Source organism: Dysidea avara, chromosome 3, assembly GCF_963678975.1.
Source record: "Dysidea avara chromosome 3, odDysAvar1.4, whole genome shotgun sequence".
Taxonomy (NCBI): Eukaryota; Metazoa; Porifera; class Demospongiae; order Dictyoceratida; family Dysideidae; genus Dysidea; species Dysidea avara.
The window spans coordinates 23,321,376-23,342,131 of NC_089274.1; the positions used below are offsets into that span (position 1 = coordinate 23,321,376).

Here is a 20,756-nt window from a genome sequence, read left to right on the forward strand (position 1 = left end):
AAAAAAAAAAACAGGCTGGAATTTAATATGGTGTGGTATTAGTGTCAAAATAGTACAGTATTATGGTAGATACAGTGTAATTTTTTTGTGTGGGTGAAGCCAGGTGTTGAAATTACAATGAGTTGCACAATTAATTTTTGATGGGTGATGGAATATTTATGAGGGCAGTATAAATAAATTAAAACTGCACATTGATTAATTTCCATAGGGCGATGAATATTTCTGAGGGCGGTATGATTAATTAAAGGGCTGCAAATTATTTTTAAAGAGGTCGATTCAATATTAATTTTGGCGAGGGCTATTAAATATTCATCGCCCTTTGGAAATTAATCGATGTGCAGTTTTAATTTATTTATACTGCCCTCATAAATATTCCATCACCCATCAAAAATTAATTGTGCGACTCATTGTAATTTCAACACCTGGCTTCACCCGCACACAAAAAAATTACACTGTATCTACCAAAATACTGTACTATTTTGACACTAATACTACACCATAATATGATACATTTATTTACTATAGTTGCACTTTTCAATTCTAGTTAGGTAGCCCTATTAAACTGTAGGTACTCGGTAAGATAATACCTATGACTTGACCAAAAAAGGCATCTCAGAGCCAGAGGTTGCATCATACACGCATTCTTTAATCGAGATTATGTTTCTCTAATATCTATGATGCAATCATACGTAAGTTATGTGCATAGGCGTCTACAGCATCCACTACGATACACAGTAACATCACAGAATTTATTACTAGCCTAGCTTCACACAGACCACAAAGTTCTCGCTCGAGTTGATGAGTTCGCAACCGGGGTATCACATGAGCAGATTGAAAAGTGCCGCATGGCCTCAGCCTCGGCCTCAGCTGCACGAGGCCATTAGCGGAACTTGAGAGGTCAGTTAGAGGCCAGTACTTGGAAACTTGAGTGGTCAATTAGTGATGCCGATTGAAGATGAACTTTCTGGTGGATTGTGCCTTAGCGATGACGCTTTCTGGGTAAGTCAGTGTAATTACAATACGGGCCTCAGTACAATATGTAATCCATATTGGCTACGTTTAGAACACGTAGCTAAATATACATCTCTCCTTGTGTGTGTGTGCGTAGCAACCATTCGTTGTGCGTGCCAAATGTTAGCTTCACTCCCTGCTCCTCCCACTATACTTATACCCTTTTTGTGGTGGATTTTGGAGGTGTCTAAATCAAGGGGGTGACATACAGGCACTCACTATAGGTAGATCTGCGACCGTGGTCAAAGTCTAAGTCAAAGGTCAAGGCCACCAAATTTGTGCCAAGTCAATGGTCAAGGGTGAAAAATTCTGACCCATAATCGAAAAGTACTGAAATATTGTTGCTAGGTCACCGGTCAAAGGTTGAAAAAGGCTCTTAGTCACAGGTCAAAGTGAAATTTTGGCCGGTCAAGACTTTGACGACCGCGGTCGCAGATCTCCCTACAGCGCATACCTAACTGACACCCCCTTGTAAGTTACTTAGACCCTTTTCATGTTTATTGTGCATCAATTAATTTTAAACCTGTGACTGTTATGGGTGTAGTGATGGCTTGTTTCTACTAATTAATGCTACATTTTTCTGTTATAAGCAGCTGTCAACAGTGTTAAGGTACAACAACTACACTAAATAACTTAGACTTCAGACCACAGGAATTTAGTAACCCTCAGGCCCTGTAGTAGTGCCTTTGCTTAAATTACTTAGATCCCTGTGGTCTGAAGTCTAACTATTACTTAATTCATTTAATTGGACACATACAGAAATCAGCCTAACGTTGGCCTAGGGTGAGGCCTAGGTATGTGGTATGTCTAGAGAGGGAAATATTTGGCCCCGGGACATGTTTTATCACTAATTCTATAAATCCCCTGCCTGGAGGAGGTAAAACTGGTAAAGGGACATTTATGTAGGTTCGCACTGTAGGTCGATCTGCAACCTTAACTGCAGTCAGTCAAAGTCTTGACCAAGCAAAATTTTACTTTGACCTGTGACTTGAAACATTATTGGTGTTTGTCCTGTGACTTGACCTTTCCAATGCACATTTGTGCTTGTAACTTTTTCTTGATACCTGCTACCAACAGCTATGAAAGAAACTTGACTGCTGGAACATGTTTGTTGGAGATCCTTGTGTGTTGAGAGTTGCATATAATTCCATAAACTTGTTTTTGAATTATTGTGGGTTTTGAACTCTTCGTCTTGTTTTGACCTTTGACTTACCGTAGAACAATTTTGTGACCTTGATTGTTGACTGTGAGTTTGGGTTGCAGATTGACTTATACCCAGAGCCTGTGTGATACCCCTTATTACATGTTTTATGATACTTCACAGCCACACCGTAGACCTGACTACATAGGAGTCAATGATACATGGCATGATGAGGTGGACTTGTCACAATGTTTCCAGGACACAGCAGTCCTCTACTCCATCTGTGTCATCTTCTGGCTATTAGCTGCCTTGAGGTTTGTGTTTCTTGCAAGACGTCCTCCATTGTCATACAGCTGGCTGAGTGTGACCAAGATGGTAAGTACAATTTGACTCTATGTCCTTAGAATTGTGAATATGTGAGGACATTTGTCCATGGCATCTTAAGAATTAAATTAAGGTCTGTAATAGAGATTTAGTACCTACAGTGTACTTAGACTTTCCCTTTAAAGTGGTATACAGAGGAGTGAAAGATGATGATGTTATCTAAGACATTATCTATATGACACATTATCCTTTATACATAACAATCATTTTTAGCCTGCAAGTTTGTGGAATTAGTACCAATAACGTGTGTGTACGGAAAATACAGCATGAGTGTGTGTGTCGAGTGGCTACGTGCAGCACGAGGTGAAGGTACTGTATTTGCCTTGAGACTAGTACTGGGATGAATGTGCATTTTACACATTCCAATGTTCTGTAAATTTAACAGACGAATGTTCAAAGGTTTGTTTCTAATATCTCAGTCATACATTTTGCAGAAATTTACTGTTGTCGTTGAAATAGTGTATACAATGTAATCTAAACTCAACTTAATTAATTTTCTAAATAATTATTTTACTATGCCTATATTAGTAACCATGGTAAGTTTGTTGGTAAAATACATTTGTCAAATATCTCCTTAATGAATGAATGTTCGAATTTTTGGACATATGTCCCTTGACCCCGATTACTGTATATTTTATACATACAAGCATAGGTAGTGCTTTTAAGTACTTCCTGCAGGGTCATCTTGCTTAGAGTGATTTTCTTAAGTACTTGGATTGCTTCAATTTTCCAGTGATCAAGTAGTCATATAATTTATACGTGTGATCCTCCCACGCAAATTACACATTAATGCCAAGTAGCATAAAATTTCTTGCTGTTTTATCGAGCCCTTAGAGCCAGAATATAGGGTAATACTTGTAACAATCCAGGTTTCTTGCAGCTCCACTCTGCTACAGCTTCAATTTTCCTTAGCAACAACTCTCTTTTTATTTAAAAGTGGACGGGGACTGTTGCATGCGTACGCATATGACACTGCCTATGTTACATCGTACATACGTATGTGCACTATAATTCCAGAGGTACCACTAGAGGGGTTACTGGTACTTCTACCTTGTGACTCAAGAAAGGCAGCCCTACCCCATACTGGGCAATTCCTAGAAAAGTGTCCAGTAGTAGCAGTACAGTTGTAGCAATGCTTTTGATTGTTGGCATGAGATTGACTATTAAATCCATTCATGACTTCTTGACAGTGATACCTGTTTCTTTGACACTACAGAAGAAATCGAGTGACCAAATATCTCTAAGCTTAGCCTCCTCAAATTTAGTTATTGACAGTCACTGTTTGAAACTTAATTCCTTCAACACCAGCTACTTTAATTGATCTCCTGGAACAAAACATGCAATTCTTAGGCATACAAATCTACACTCTCATTAGGGGTCTGTCATGGAAAAGACTACTTTGCACAGCCTGTAAATGGACTGAATTCTCCTACAAGTGTGTCATGATCATTCCTCTGGTGAGTATTACACAACCAATACAAAGCAAATACTTGGTCCCTTAACCTTGTAATTAGGTAAACTAGTTTAGTACGGTTATCCCAGTGGTATGTGGATGCTACCAACTCAAATCACCCACTTCTCCCTGGTAAACTTTCCTAAATGTGGAATACTCATCATTAACTCAGCTGGATAAATATATACTTTGATAGAAAGGGGTGGGGATTGTACTGCTCACTGATCTACCAAACAAACTATAAACTATTACCGACATGATTAGCAGTAAACCAAGGGCAAACAGCACAAGAGGCTGGCATATTCACCTGCAACTGCACATATGTTACTGATAACAACATGAGTATATGCTGATGAATATGTTGAGTTCCATGGCCAATTGGGTACAGCATTGACAGTTCCAGTGTAAATGTTACAATAGTGCCTGCACTGCAGACAGCACTAGTCCGACTTCCCACAGTATTAGTAATACTCTTATCAGTGACACTATTGGCTGTGCTATAGCCCCTAACACATGAACAGTTATCCTTTACTCAGCTGCTTCCTCGCTTCATGCAACAACTTACTGTCTGTTTCCTGCCATTTGTGCCTCTCCTTTTCAACAGCTTTAATAATTTCCAACTTGAGCTTTAGCCTGGACATACTCTTGCTCCACTGTAGACTTCCACCTCCAGTCATTTCACCTCCTCTCTCAGGCTATCGACTTTAGTTCACCATCTCAACTTCTTCCATAGCCATATTCTCTCTCTCCTGACTCTTGAAGTAGTTGATGCATTTCATCCAGTTCTGAGCATAGTTTTCCTACCTCCTCTAGCTTGCTCGGTAAGGCTATTGTTGTTAAATTCTTTTATGACTACAGTGAATGTTCAGCTAACAAAACCTTTCAGAAAAATTATAACTTGCCACCTTTCCAGGTGTCGTTGTCACATCTTCCCCAGCGTACAACATAGTTTTCACTTGTGGTTACAAGTGTCAGCTGTTAGCCCAACCTCCAATGTGAGTCCAGTAGATTATTACAGGAATTCTGTCATTCTTTTTTCTTGGCTGTTTCTCCCTGGACAAGACCCAAAATAGAACACTCCGGGTTTCTTGCAGCTCTGCTCTAGCTGCAACTTCAATTCACCTTAGCAACAACTCTTTTTTTATTAAAAGTGGGTGGGAGTATTGCATGCACACACACACATACACGTACTGTAAGACAAGTGCACAAAAAATTGGAATTTTCAACTATCTAGAGTGGGGACCATAGCACATTGATAAAAGTACTGAAACAAACTGGAATAGTGCACGTATGCGTATGTGGGTGGATATAAAATGCATATTAAATCACAGTAAAACAATAAGAAGTGTTATATCCCTACTGTGCTCAGGATACCATAATAAAAATACACAGTAGGGATATAACATTTATTGTTTACTGTGATTTAGTATCGTGCACTATTCCAACTTGTTTCAGTACTTTTTATCGATGTGCTATGGTCCCTACTCTAGTTGAAAATTCCAATTTTTTTTGTGTACTGTGGATCCTCAGTTATCCGAACAACTTTGTTCTTATAATTAGCCAAAAGTGTTCAGATAAGTGAATTTGTTCAGATAACTGAAGCCCACTGATTTATATACAGAGCTTCGTTCAACTACTCTAATAGAACAGTCATTTACTCTAATAGAATGCACACTGATGACAAAATACTCTAATAGAACAGTCACATTTGGCATTCGGATAATCGAGATGTTCGGATAACTGAGGTTCGGATAAGTGAGGATCCACTGTACTTGTTTGTTAACTTTTTGTAAATAATTATTATGACTGGTGAACTCACACATACTGCATCTAAAATGGCGCCACATGCACCAGCTATATCAATTATCATCTGAAAAGTGAAGTATCCATTATGCTTCATTGTCAGCTATGTTCAACTCATTACACAGCAGTACGAATCAACAACTGTTTCAAAAGTACCTCTGCAATCCACGCATACCAAAAGAAAGAAATGGCACCGTGTGCCCCAATTATCATCTGAAAAGTGAAGTATCCATTACGTTTTGTTGTCAGCTATGTTCAACCCATTACACAGCAGTATTATTCAAGAACTGTTCGAAGAGCACCAAAATAGCCACTATGAAAAATATGGACAATTTCTGTTTTGAAGGGAAGCCATCACATGCTACTGCCAAATCAACACTTTTCACTGAATGGGACACATAGCTCAAGGAGGACACTGGTAAATCCATGAAGAATACATTGTATGTATACTATGGTATACCAAAAGGCACCTCTCGGGCCGAAGCAGCATCGAACAGTGACAAAATTAAACCCGTAGCCTTAGCTGTTATCAAGATACGCTTGTCTGAAGGCATAAGTTAGTCAGGTAATCAGTCAATAGAAAATAATATATTTTTTAAAATTCCGTAGCAACCTGTTGAAAGTGTTTTGGGTTGATCTGAAAGTTTGTTTGGGCTTAATTTTACCTAACTAATACTGCCTCATTGTCATCTGGGAAAATTGAGGCTGGTTTTTTGGTGATGTTATTTGGTGGGCCATGCCTACTCCTTTGTGGTCCCTACTATACAGTATGATATAGTACTGTATTATAAATAGTATAAATAACTGTTAAATATCACAACCAAAAAGACAGGTTAAAGACTACACTATTCCATTGCTAAAAATGGATTGCATCAGCTTTGCATAAATGCATCTATTCTGTCACAGGTGTTATGTTGTATGGTGATGGTGATGTCATTGTGTGATCTGGTGAAGACTGTGGTGGACTGGCTTAATGACAGTGATAATGTACCCAATTACCAGTTAATATCTCCCATCGTCCTGTTGATTTCTGCAGTAAGTGTGTGTGTGTGTGTGTGTGCATGCGTGCGTGTGTGCATGTGCGTGACCAGTGATGGCAGCAGAAGATCACATCAAGTGCATAAGAGTACATCTATATTTCCATGTATCCGCCAGTACACATTTTACTGCTTGTCACATGTAGGCACTAATGATAGCAGTGATAACAAGTGAGATACGTCAAGGTATCCCATCTTCTGGAATCCAGTTCTGTTTCTGGGGAGCACTAGTTGTGTATGCTAGTATTAAACTGCGTAGTCTCATCTTAGTGAGCCGAGATCAGGTACAATTTGCATATAGTTCCAGGATTTTGTACTTCTTTTCCTTACTAAAATTATGAAATATGCATATAGTTGTCTTTTTTGTAACAGAGTGGAGTGGATGATGTTTTTCGGTTTGTCACGTTTACCATCAACTTTGCTGTCTTTCTGGTTCAGTTTGTGCTGAGCACTGTTTCAGACAAACGGTCAGAATATCAGCTCATCGGAGAAGATAATGTAAGGGGAATACCCTGTTATGGTATTAGCAAGAATACTTACAATTCTCACAGAATCCTAGTCCAGAGTTGACATCAAGTTTCTTGTCCAACTTGACCTGGTGGTGGTTGAATAGGTATGAAACTGTGTTGTGATTGTATTGTGGGTAGGGACCATGGTCTACAGAACAGTCCTTTTAAAAGTTTAACCATACCGTATTTGCTGAGCCATACCGTATGTGCTGAGTCATACGGTATATTTACTATTTTGGCCCATTCTTCAAATTGTGTTCATTGTTAGGTATACAGTAGGTATTTTGATAGAGAAAATTTCAGGACCTTAAAAGGTAAGCTCAGTACTCAATTAATACTCTAATAGAGCAGTCGCAAGATTATATGGACAATTAAATCAAAAATCACTTGGCCTTTAGACCCTCGGTTATCCAACCTTCATTTATTCGTACCCTTGTTTATTCAAAATTGGAAATGGCTGTTCTATTTACAGTATTTTGAGTTCAAGTGTATGTTCTATTAGAGTATTTAATCAGAGCTCTGTTTATAAATGTATGGGCTTCAGTCATCTGAACAATTCACTTATCTAAACACTTTTATTATTGCCTGAAAAGCAAATGGGTTTAGGGTTCACTGGTTGAAAACAGTTCTTGATGGCAGATACACAACCGGTCCCAGTATGTACGATAATTTGACAAATGACCTCTTTTCCTTTCTCCCAGGATGATCATTACTGGATGGCGTAGAGCCCTCCAGAACTCAGACTTGTGGTCACTCAATCCTAATGATAGGTCAGAAACGTTGGCTCCAAAATTGGCAGAGAATTGGCAGAAACAATTGAACAAAACAAGGTCAACAATTGGTGATAATAATAACGATGACAAATGTGATGTAATGTCTATTAATAGAACTAGTTATTGTTCTCGCTACTCACAATCTCCTGAAGATGATACTGAGTCTTTTGAATTATCTCCTACTCGTGCTTTAATGAATGATACTGATTTTGAGATGGAAACACCAAATGCTAGAAGGCAGCAGACCACAAGACAAGCTACATCAAAGCCATCATTGTTACTGGCAATGTGCCAGACTTATGCATTACCTTTTTTAGCAGCTGGATTTCTAAAAGTGATCAATGATTTGTTGAATTTTGTTGGACCTCAAGTATTGAAGTAAGGGCGTAATACCAAACTATGGTGCTGTGTCATTATCATTGTAACCATTCATGGCCTCTACCCTAACCCTGGCTTTTTAAGGCCACACCTTTTTCACTGCTTTGCTCTTCAGGCACTAACATCACTTCATTTTGTACAGGGTATTTGCCAGCCCCAACAGTCAATGTCTTGTCTGTTGTTAATTTTCTGTACGTATTATGGAGAGGTAATGCTAGTATCTATCAACATATATATGCGTGTGAGGTATTTTCACCCAATACTGTAATACATATTTCACCATATCGTGTGCTGCTAACTGTGGGATTTTACAATGAAAAGTTGAGACAGGTATCCAGGATTCATTACAGCCTATGTCTTCATTTATATCCTATGTATACATTGTTTGCTTGTCTCAGGTTACTGATAGAGTATACTAAGGATTCTGATGAACCAGCATGGAAGGGATACTTCTATGCCTTTTTCTTGTTTTCGACTGCTATAATGCAGTCACTGGTGTTACAGCATTATTTCCACCGATGCTTTTTGCTTGGCATGCACATGAGGACCTCCATCATTTCTATTGTTTATAACAAGGTGATCACATGATGTGTGTGGGTGGGGCTATTTTGGTGCTCTGTTAGTAACGGGTATCTAAATATGTAAATGCATGTAATGGCCAATGTACTGTATACCATTTGTGCTCCACACCTAACACCCAGATCCTTAACCACTGAGTCACTGTTATCACGGCTGTTCCCTTCACTTAATTTCTACTTCATAAAGTTTGCTTAAATCTACTTAATAGCAAAAAGTTTGTAATTTTATAGTTCTACAAATAGAAATTCATCCTTCTAGAACATTCTACGTATGTGTGTTCTATCAGTAGAAGTCCGTGTACTCTATTGAATCTGCAATAGTCATCATTGTATCTGTAGATAAGAAGATATTTTGGTAAATATCAACCCCAAAGCCAGACATAGGACCTTATAAAGTACAAAGAAAAGTGAAGTCAATACAAAAACAGCCAAGCAGTGAAGAAAGGGTGTTGCCTTCAAAAGCCTGGGTGAAAAAAGTTGTGAAATCAAAGGTGATAGCCAAGAAATGGCTGCAATGTTAATTAATGTTCTTTATTAACATTTATTACTATCATTGCATCCATTTCTTGGCTCCTGTCTTTGATTTCATTCACCTAGGCTTTTGAAGGCCGCACCCTTTTTTCACTGCTTGGCTGTTTTTGTATGGATACCGTAGATTCCCTAAAAATTCAGCAGAAATAAATTAATTCCGTTCGTGTCTGGCCGAACAATTAGGAAAAAAAATGTACCAACCCGGTGTTATTGTCGAATTTTAGGGATCTATCCCTAATACAGTCTGCACACTTCAGGTAGTCTTGCGTAGCCAGACCCTTTTCTTTCTTTTGTGTGGGGGCAGGAAAGAAAAGGGTCTGGTAAACATAGTATAGCATCGTTGTTGGCCTATTCCGAGATTGTAGGGATTCCACTGCGCAGCTTCTGGATTGTTGATTGGCACGAATGATGTGATTTGCTATTATTTGCATCCTGTTACCATAGCTACTAATGAAATATCTATGGTAACAGGACGCAAATGCAGCAGATCATGTCATTTGCACCAAACAGCAATCCGGAAGCTGCGCAGTAGAATCCCCACAATCTTGGGATAGGTCAACGACAATGCTATACTATGTTCACCAGACCCTTTTCTTTCCCCGCCCCCACACAAAAGAAAGAAAAATGTCTGGCTACGCGAGACTACACTTCATGGCTATGTTATTTGCGATCTGCTTTCTAGATTTCTTTCTCAGTACAGGGACCAACAGGAATGCCTTGTGGCGGAACTGACGATACTGGCGCAACACTCACTTCACTGCATCACTAACTTATATACTGTGATTGCCTACATTATCCAGGAGAGATGATCAATGTCATTACTACATCGCTTTGTATACAGTCACTCGACACTAATAATAAAAGAAACCACAATCAATACTATTAAACTAGCTATCTCGTGATAATTAATTAAATCTCGCTAGCTCCCAGTTGCTGCATGAAGTGTTCCATGACTTAACAGAGCATTATATCTGAGGATGTATCATGTTTGTGGGCTCCAGGAGAGATGTTATTCTGCGAACAGAAACGAAGATCGTTTTGTGGTAGCTGTGATGTCACACGATGATATTGTTGGGCACGTTCGTTCTGTGAACAATTTCACACTTGGTGCTTCATCCAGCATATTATGTGAGGTCACTGGGAATCCTCAGTACTAAAGAAACCTTCGTCAACTAGTACTCCAAGTGCCAAAAAATTAGCGCGCTTGTAATAGAAACTTTCTTTCCGCTTGCCGAAATTTAGAGCACATTGCGTTCAAAGCACGGGGAGTGCCGAATATTTAAAGATGCCAAAATTTTAGGGAATCTATGATATATGCAAATATGTGACTGGGTCAGGAAAAACCAGTCTCATCACCCGTGACAGCAGATCACCAAGAACACAAAGCTACACGAATGAACGATCAAATTTCATAGTAGGGCTGTGCGATAATACTAAAACCTATATCTTGATAAGTGACAACCATTTTAGGCCAATAATAATGTAATATTGTAAGCACAGTTTTTTGACATAAAGTACTTGTAAATTTTACCTGTTCCTCATTTAGTTTGATACCTTTCCAAAGGTTTTTCATCTGACTGTGGTTGATATACACTAGATTACAGAGATTTACTATTATCTCTATAATGAAAATCATTATTTAATTTACGATAGGTGATTTAGGTATCTAGATTATCTATTTATCTAAATTATCTCCCAGCCCTATTTCATAGTCTAGACTTGAGTGGTATGCTTTTGATGGCTGCTTTTCCCAAGCACAGTGGCGATCCGTGACGAGTGGTTTGAAGCTGTAATGGATCTCTGGTCAGCCTGGGAATGGCTATATATAAAATGATAGGAAACTTATGTGTTGGCTACTACTGTACCGCCCGAATACAACATTGCTACACGCAATTGCGAGTGATTATGCAACTCGCCAATTAAGGGGCGTGGCAGCCATTTCGATCGCGAGTCTTCATCCCTCACATTGAGGGATGATGACTCGCGATGGAAACAGCTGCTCATTTAATCGCTTGCACTTTCCGGTAGTGACGTGGTAGCTACCATAAAAGTGTAAGCATTGTTCGCTGGTTCTTGTAATGTTGAGAGCAATGTTTGGATTTTCGTGAACTCTTGTGGGACAATGAACCTCGTAACAATTGAAGGGAACGCTTGGAAATACCTATGATACCTGTCGCAATACTTCAGTACCCATCCTTTCAACATAATTTGCTCATGTGATTGCTAAAAATAATTGGCGGATAAAACTTTGGTGATTGTAATGCTATTCACCAAATTCGCCAAAGTTTTTTACCACCAAAGTTTTTTTACTATATATACAGTACTCAAATATACTGGTTAGTCACTCTAGTAAACACTCTAATATAGCATTCAGCAGCTCTACTGGCATATTTGGCTTAGAGCTGTGAAACTAGACAGAATATCATAACTGAGCAAATCATATGTTGGTTATCCAGTGAACTGAATTGACTGACGTTTCCTGCAATTTTTAGCATGTAAGCTACATAGTACATACCCTTAAAATTTATAGTACAATTTATCAGATTGTCCATCTACTGGCCAAAATGATAGTCACCAAGTGATTATACCTATAGCAAGTGTGATATCAATGTTAAAAGGATGAGGACAGTACCCAAAACATACATTTTTGAGTAAATATCTTAGATATCAGTTATGCAAAAAAAGTGATAACTGGCCAGTTAATTGGTTTATCCAGTAAGGTTTCACAACGTCAATTTGGCTTCCTGTTTCTGTGGTCTTCTAAAATGCTACAAAGGGACAGGTGAATGGTGGAACTATATCGTATAAGCAGAAATTTTGGCGTGGATTGACAGATACTTACAAAATTTCCAAATTAAAATTTCACCGTATTTTATTATTAGTGTTTCTAATACTTGAACCAAGTGAACAGGCACGAGATCAAGTGAAGCAAGAAGCAAGGGTGTTGTATCTAGCAAGCTTGTCAAGTATGGTGATATCAATAGAAAAGTAGCCTCAAGTAGGATTATGTCAAATCTGATGCAAATTAAGATAGCTAGTGAGATAGCCTTTTACCTGTTTGGGAGGCACTAAATATTTGCTTTCAATGTAATGAAACTCAGCCTGTAGTTAATCAAACAATTGTGTGATATCACAGGTTAAGGTCCTACTCTATAGCCGTAAGGAAGCAAAGATACACACAGTGGAGATTTTGCACTGAAAATTGCTACGTTTCCTTTTCGGATGGCTGCTGCACTGGATAAATTATCCTCCGTTTCACATGAAAGAGTCTCTGTGTATGCAGGCCAGTACATAGGTAACAATGTAAGGTCCGTACATCTTTATAAATGAGAAGCCATGTAGTTAGCTGCTGGCCACGTGGGATTTTATTTTATTAGACATGCTTTTCATCAAATTAAGCTCTCACCAAATGCAAATTATTAAGCAAACGCCAACTATTTTACTTGCCTGCTTATACGGCATTTGTAGTTAAACTACCCACATCTCAGACAAACAAAAGTTTAGCAGCATTAATTTTTCTCGATAGTACTGTTACACAATTTGTCACATTTTGTGTTAACATTCTTAGGCTCTGCGACTTAGCAGCAGTGCCCGACAACAGAGTACAGTCGGAGAGATAGTCAACTTGATGTCCATCGATGCTCAACGTTTCATGGACCTGATGACGTATCTTCACTGTATTTGGTCCTGTCCATTTCAGATCATACTGGCTATCATCTTCCTCTACATCACAATGGGACCATCTGTGTTTGCTGGTGTGGCAGTGATGATATTGATGATACCATTCAATGCTGTTATAGCATCAATTAATAAGAAATTACAGGTAAAATGTTATCTGGTGTATTGCTTTATTCAATGCCTTACGTTATACTGGGGTATTTCTAACTTCTAATATTGATACTAGCCTGTATAATGACACTTCTGATTTTTATACAGGGCTAATTTAAGCCACATGTCACTTACCCACACACTGGTTCCAGAGTCTAGCACAGGAAAATCCTTCTGAGTACTAGTAAGTTGTAACCTGCAGGAGGTTTCACAATCTACGTAATAAAAGTCATGCAATAAATCCACTGCGCAAGACAAGGACTTGTTCCCAAGTTATCACCAGGGGTCCCTATTGATACAACACACACAACACATTTGTCTTGTTGTACACTGCCAAGCAGCAGATCCAGGAACCGGCAAGGGGAGGGGCATACTCAGGCTAAAATGCTGCCAGTCATCGTTAGCTATTTTGTTATTGCACACTTGACTTTACAGCAAGATTTTCATTATTACATCTCGGTGGTCTAAGCGGAACAGTTCCAGTAATATCTTGTTGAGTAGCAAACAATCACTAATAAAAATTCAAACAGATGGTATTGAAATGACTGTACTATTAGAGTTATCAACTGCTCTGTTGGAGTATCTCAGTTGTGTTTGAATTTTTTGTGGTGATATACCTGGTCACGTTGGAGAGGGCTGTGGGAAAGATGCCCCTATGTCCCCTCTATGTCCCAAATGCTTTATGCTGGAGCCACCATTGAAAGCTCTCCTGTTGAAATACTTTGTAAACTGCATCGTGTTGGGAAGAATTGTGATCTATGGAACTTTCTTAGTCATGTGATAACCACATACTACACACACATGTGTGCAAATATGGTTGTGCCATACTGTGTGAATTGACTTTACTTAACTGTTGGTCACTTATTAGGTTAAACAGATGGTACAGAAAGATCGTCGTATTCGCTTGATGAACGAAATACTCAATGGTATTAAAGTGATCAAGTTGTATGCATGGGAGGATCACTTTCAAAAGGATGTAGAAAACATACGAAAGAAGGAGTTAGCCATCTTTAGACGAATTACATATTTGAACACTGTGGAATCTTTTAGTTGGGCATGTACTCCCTTTTTGGTAATCACCATACATTTTTGTTATAATGTTTAATGCTCTAACAATTCTAAAGGTATCTCTATCAACTTTTGGGACGTTTGTTGCTACCAGTGATGAAAGTCTGACAGCTGAAAGAGCTTTTGTGGCACTCTCACTGTTTAATATTCTCAAATTTCCAATCGCTGTGTTTCCACGCTTGATCTCTGGTATTGTACAGGCCAGCGTGTCACTTAAGAGACTGACCGCCTTCTTAAAGAATGATGAACTTGATCCTGACAATGTACACAACATTGAGGAAACAACTGTTGGTATGGTAACTGTGTATGATGATGTCACTAATGTGTTGTTATAGGTGATGAGGATGTTGTTACTGTACAAGCTGGGAGTTTTGCATGGGATAGGACTGGAAGCACTATTTTAGAAAAGTTAGAGTCTTTGTGTGTGTGTGGGTGTGTGCATGTCAATGTGGTATCTCAAGTACAATTGTTAGTAGGTCACTTTGTTACTGTTCTTATTCACAGTATCAATCTGAACATCAAACCTGGTCAGTTGGTGGCAGTAGTGGGTCATGTGGGAGCTGGCAAGTCATCACTCATATCAGCTCTCCTTGGAGAAATGGAGAAAATTGAAGGCCATGTCATAGTTAAGGTACAACTTGCAGCCTAGCAAGAATTTTTTGTGTTTACAACTCTTTGGTCTTGTTCTGACTAGGGACGTGTGGCTTATGTCCCACAACAAGCATGGATACAGAATGCAACAGTACAGGATAATATTTTGTTTGGGAAGTCACACAATACAGTACTGTATGACTCAGTCATTGATTGTTGTGCTCTTGGACCTGACCTGGAGATCTTACCAGGAAGAGATTTGGCAGAAATTGGAGAAAAGGTTACTACATTATAGGGTTGAGCAATATTTAATTTGTGACATGCGATTATTTCATGAGCTATGTAATGTGATTATTGCAATGTTGCATGTGAAAATTGTAACATAACCCAGATAGTCTGCATTGTCAATATGAATGCTTGTTTTTACTGAGAATTAACTTACAAACACCACAAGTTAACCAATTGACATGTTTAGCGATAGCATGCACAAACTGTATTGAATACAAGGCTCAGAATAGACCCAAATTAGATGATAAGTGTGATAATTATTGCAAAATTCAATAAATAGAATATTGTGAAGGCTACATACATGCGATAATTCTATTGCAGGATGGAGTCACAGACACAGACACGAACTATTTCCTTTACAGGGTATTAATCTTAGTGGAGGTCAAAAGCAGAGAGTGAGCATGGCCAGAGCAATTTATCAAGAAGCTGATGTTTACTATTTTGATGATCCTTTATCAGCTGTTGACTCTCATGTTGGAAAGCACATCTTTGATCAAGTGATTGGACCACAGGGTCTGCTAAAGGGAAAGGTACTAGAATATTAAGAGTCATATACTATTCTATTGTTTACCCTCCTATCTTTTAGACAAGAGTATTTGTCACTCATGGGTTGTCATACCTACCACAATGTGATGTAATTGTTACCATAGAGAATGGTAGGATCAGTGAGATGGGTGCCTATGCTGAACTGATTGACAACAATGGAGCTTTTGCTGAGTTTGTGCGTACCTATGCCTCAATGGAGGAGGAGGAAGAAGAAACCGGTATAATACTTAAGTTGTGTCTGTGTGTTATAAAGCTTTTGAGTATAAAAATTCCCTACAGAAGCGCAAGCGTACACAGGAAGTATCGAGGATTTACTAGAAGCACAAGCTTCAGCAGAAAATTTGTAAGAGAAACTGATCTAATGGTGGATATCTATATGATTTAACATTATAGACTTGAAGGGGAATCCTCAACAGTCGACGATACAGAACTGAACATTCAGTCTGACCAGCCAAAATCATTGGAAGAAAATCAAGGAGATGTGAAGAAGACTTCTCAACTTGTTCAAGAGGAAAAGGCTGAGAGTGGAAATGTAAGGATATAGATCTGGCCATCTTCTTACTCAATAGTTTACTGCTCTACAGGTTAAACTATCAGTGATATGGGAGTATATCAAGTCATGTACTTTTATTATGGGGTTCCTTACACTAATCTTCAATATTGGCTATAATGGTGCTTCAGTGGGATCCAACATTTGGCTGGCTAAATGGAGCACTGATGAAGACAATGGGCCTGGAAACATGACCCATTCCACGTTAGTGTACATGTTGTTGTGCATTAGTGGATTCAAGCATTCAACTACATGGGTGTATAGATAGATATCTTTGTTGTGTTAAAATCTGATGTCTGTCTGTCTGTCTTATAGTGGTGAATATCTGGGGATATATGCTGTGTTTGGAGCAGCTCAAAGTGTCCTTGCAATATGTTCATCATTCTCTCTTGCCGTGGCTGGCATCTTTGCTTCAAGACTGATCCACCATCGACTATTGGTGAACATCCTACGACTACCAATGTCATTCTTTGATACTACACCATCTGGTAGAATTCTGAATAGATTCTCAAAAGATATTTATACAATTGATGAAATGATTCCACGCTCTCTATCAGCATTTCTTCGAACTTTCTTAACCGTTTTAACTACTATAGTCGTAGTCAGCTATGCCACTCCACTATTTATGGCTGTCATCCTTCCCTTAACAGTTCTTTATGTTTTAATTCAGGTAACAGAGTGTAATTAATGAAGTAGTAACTTACAGTTTGTTTTTTATTGCAGCGGTTTTATGTGGCCACTTCACGTCAGCTAAAAAGACTGGAGTCCATCCGCAGGTCACCAATCTACACACACTTCCAAGAGACTCTTCTTGGCTTGTCTACTATTAGAGCATATCGACATCAAGAGAGGTTTATTATGGAGAGTGAGCACAGAGTGGATGAAAATCAAGCAGCGTACTACCCTGGAATCTGTTCCAACAGGTGCTGTTCATTTGATTTAGCCACGTTTTAAAGCTGTATTACCTTCAGAAATGGTATTTGTTAAGAAATACAGCTAGACTGTCAGTGAAATGTATTTGAGAGTTTTACTATAGTTTGCTTTCTAAATTTCTGAACTTACAGTATTCGTATCTATTTATGCAAATGAGTAACTCATCTTTGTGTTGCATTCTTGTTCATTCTGTTTTTTCTTTATTTAGATGGTTGGCCGTTCGATTAGAGTTAATTGGCAATTTGATCATTTTATTTGCTGCATTGTTTACTGTGATAGAGCGTAATTCTAGTGGTGATGGTATTGATCCTGGTTTGGCTGGTCTCTCCATTTCCTATGCCTTACAGGTAAACATCTCAAGTCAGGATAGCTGTAATATTTTGTTGTATAGGTGACTCAGTCGCTGAATTGGATTGTCAGAATGACCAGTGAACTAGAGACCAACATAGTAGCTGTAGAGAGGACTAAGGAATATGCTGAAGTGACTAATGAGGTTTGTATAATATCTACACCAAAACTGTAACAAGTTGATGCTGTGCTATTTCTAAAACCAGTTGCCCAGTAAATACCATCCCTTGAATTTATTAATTCTTTATAATTACACACAGCGTGCTATTAATTTATTTCCTTGTTTTGTAACGATACATACGGTACATTAACATTTATTGTATTTCATAATTCACCAATTTTTATTTTTATTCATCAATTACATTGCTATGCATCGCTAAGATAGCAAAACTCAAACAAACCACTTTGAACCACAAATTACGCACAAAAGTATCTTCTTAACCTGTTGTTTAGTTTGTCTATTGTGATGTCATATGCGAATTCTCTGCACAAAGCCTTATGGCTGCTCTTAATTTTTGTTCATGTGCAAAGGGGATATTCCCCCTTTCAACTCGAGAAGATATGCCATTCCCGGTAACTTACAAGACCTGTTACGTTGTTTTTCAGTCATTATACGCCTGTTACAGCACATAGGCTAGCCCCTACTAAACTGTTTCACCTGGTTTCAGTTACCAGCTACACCCCCTTCAAGTAAACACGATGAAAACAGAAAGTTAAGTTTTAGTACGTACGTAAACAGCCTTTATGCATTGAATGAAGGTTTATTTTGTGTAGTTCTGTCAAAACCTGTTTTCTCACGTGGGTGTTGGACAGACATGCAAACACACAGTTTTGGCCAAACCAATTTCAGGAAACCATTAAAAAGGGTCCCTCTCTCTCCCCCCCCCCCCCCAAAAAAAAATGGTAAAGTTGTGAAATCAATGGTGGCAACCAAGAAATGGATGTAATGATGACAGTTATCTTGTTCATGCATGAACCAAATTTCAAGGCAATTCAGTTTTTGTAAGTGTGTGAAAAAGGAAAAATACTGAGCTGATTTTTGGGGCCTCGTATCTTAAAGGTGATTGGGCTCAAAGTTGTGAATTACTGAAGGTTGTTGGGCATTTCCACTATAAAATTTGTGAAAGTAGCACAGAGTTATGTAAGTGCATTATTGTTCTTCCTGTTAACTCGCTGCTGTGGCACACTGGCTTCTAGGCCCACATGACACTCTATCATTTGTCTTAGTACACTTGATTTGCAAATTTTTTAGGCACCAGCCATTATTTATGATCATCGTCCACCTCATAATTGGCCGAGTACAGGCAGGGTCCAGTTTGAACGATACTCCACTAGGTATAGAGAGGGACTTGATCTGGTGCTTAAGGAGGTGACCTGTAACATCAGAGGTGGAGAAAAGGTAACTAGTTAGATGATGAAACTACAACTAACACTGTTACCTCCTAACTATGTACATTTTGTAGGTTGGCATTGTTGGCAGAACAGGAGCTGGCAAGTCTTCAATGACATTGGGACTGTTCCGGATCATTGAGGCAGCTGGGGGCTCCATCATAATTGATGATCACAGCATTGCTACATTTGGGTTACAAGACCTTCGGTCACGCATCACCATCATTCCACAGGACCCTGTGTTATTTGCTGACACATTACGGGCCAATTTGGACCCTTTTGACAAGTACACAGATAATGAAGTGTGGAAATGTCTTGAGAGCGCACACTTGAAAGACTTTGTGTTGACATTAGATGATCAGTTACTTCATCAGATTGCTGAGGGAGGAGAGAACTTAAGGTGAGTACTGACTGGTATTGCTGCACATAGAAGGGCTTCTTCATATTTGTAATAATAGTGTTGGACAACGTCAGTTAGTGTGTCTGGGTCGAGCCCTGCTACGCAAGACCAAGGTACTGGTCCTGGATGAGGCCACAGCTGCTGTGGATATGGAAACTGATGATCTAATCCAGTGTACAATCAGGACAGAGTTTGCTGATTGTACAGTAATCACCATAGCCCATCGCCTCAACACCATCATGGATTATGACAGGTAGGGAATCCTCTTAACTGATTTAACATGATAGTGTTGCTTTTAGAATTCTTGTTCTTGAGGCAGGAAAGGTAGTTGAGTTTGGTACTCCTAAAGAACTTGTGGATAATAAAGAAAAATTTTATAGTATGGTTAAAGATGCTGGACTTGTTTAAAATGGCAGCTTTAATTTCCATCACATAATCACATATGCACACTCCAGTTTTTAATTATTTATTTATTTATTTATCAATTTTTTTGCAAGTTTTAATGCTAATGCACACGACACGCACATACGTACACATGCACACACACGCATATACAATTTGTATTCTCATGATCGTTGCGTTGATACAATTATTAGGAGTGCAGCCTCTGTTTTATACAGTGCTGTAATGATCTGTTACTCTGCTTCTCACAACAGAAAAATTTTGTTTTCTATGACAAATACAATGTTTATACATCCCTGATTTCTTTTTTGCTGACTAATTATAAGCCTGGGCACCAATTGGCATGCCCTGCAGTGGAGTACCTATTGGACTAAAAATTTTAATTAAAAAGTTACAGAAAATATCCATTCTGTACATGTGTAGCTAATAAGAATATGATAGATTTCTAGTCCTTTGCTTTGTTACTTTTAAGGAAAGGAAGTAGCGAGTTGTTTAATGTTCTTGCAGCAATAAGTACTTTACACTCTGAGCCACTTTATCATGCAATTCAGCACATTCAATCCATGGTAGAGGAATATTATTATGTATCATGCAGGTGTTGTGTAAGACTTCAAACATCTGGCTCAGTTTAGCCTGAGATCATCAGCATCTTCACAAGTGTAGAGTTACTTAACCCCTCCCTCCTTCCCAAATGTGTACTATAAAAAATGTTGAAATTATACTTAACCCTTGGACTCTCAGCAAAGAAATCTCAGATTTAGTACTATAGCTTCTAACTGCACACTGCACTGCTGCTAAATCGTTACATTTTCTTC

At 38.6% G+C, this 20,756-nt stretch overlaps 1 protein-coding gene across 1 annotated transcript; it reads left to right on the top strand.

Annotated features, from left to right (window-relative positions):
* The first annotated feature begins 746 nt into the window (after positions 1–746).
* Positions 747–20,024, top strand: LOC136250331 (multidrug resistance-associated protein 1-like). The gene is made up of 28 exons (XM_066042522.1): positions 747–999; positions 2,336–2,527; positions 6,699–6,827; positions 6,976–7,113; positions 7,202–7,327; positions 7,381–7,442; positions 8,040–8,168; positions 8,226–8,489; positions 8,888–9,065; positions 13,167–13,421; positions 14,295–14,498; positions 14,551–14,785; positions 14,830–14,902; positions 14,999–15,125; positions 15,189–15,365; positions 15,736–15,903; positions 15,960–16,137; positions 16,199–16,262; positions 16,313–16,451; positions 16,504–16,673; positions 16,785–17,139; positions 17,193–17,392; positions 17,611–17,749; positions 17,794–17,895; positions 19,003–19,149; positions 19,214–19,539; positions 19,598–19,792; positions 19,839–20,024. The coding sequence occupies exons 1-28, from the start codon at positions 943–945 to the stop codon at positions 19,945–19,947; spliced, it is 4,638 nt and encodes a 1,545-aa protein (XP_065898594.1). The 5' UTR covers positions 747–942; the 3' UTR covers positions 19,948–20,024.
* Positions 20,025–20,756: the final 732 nt, after the last annotated feature.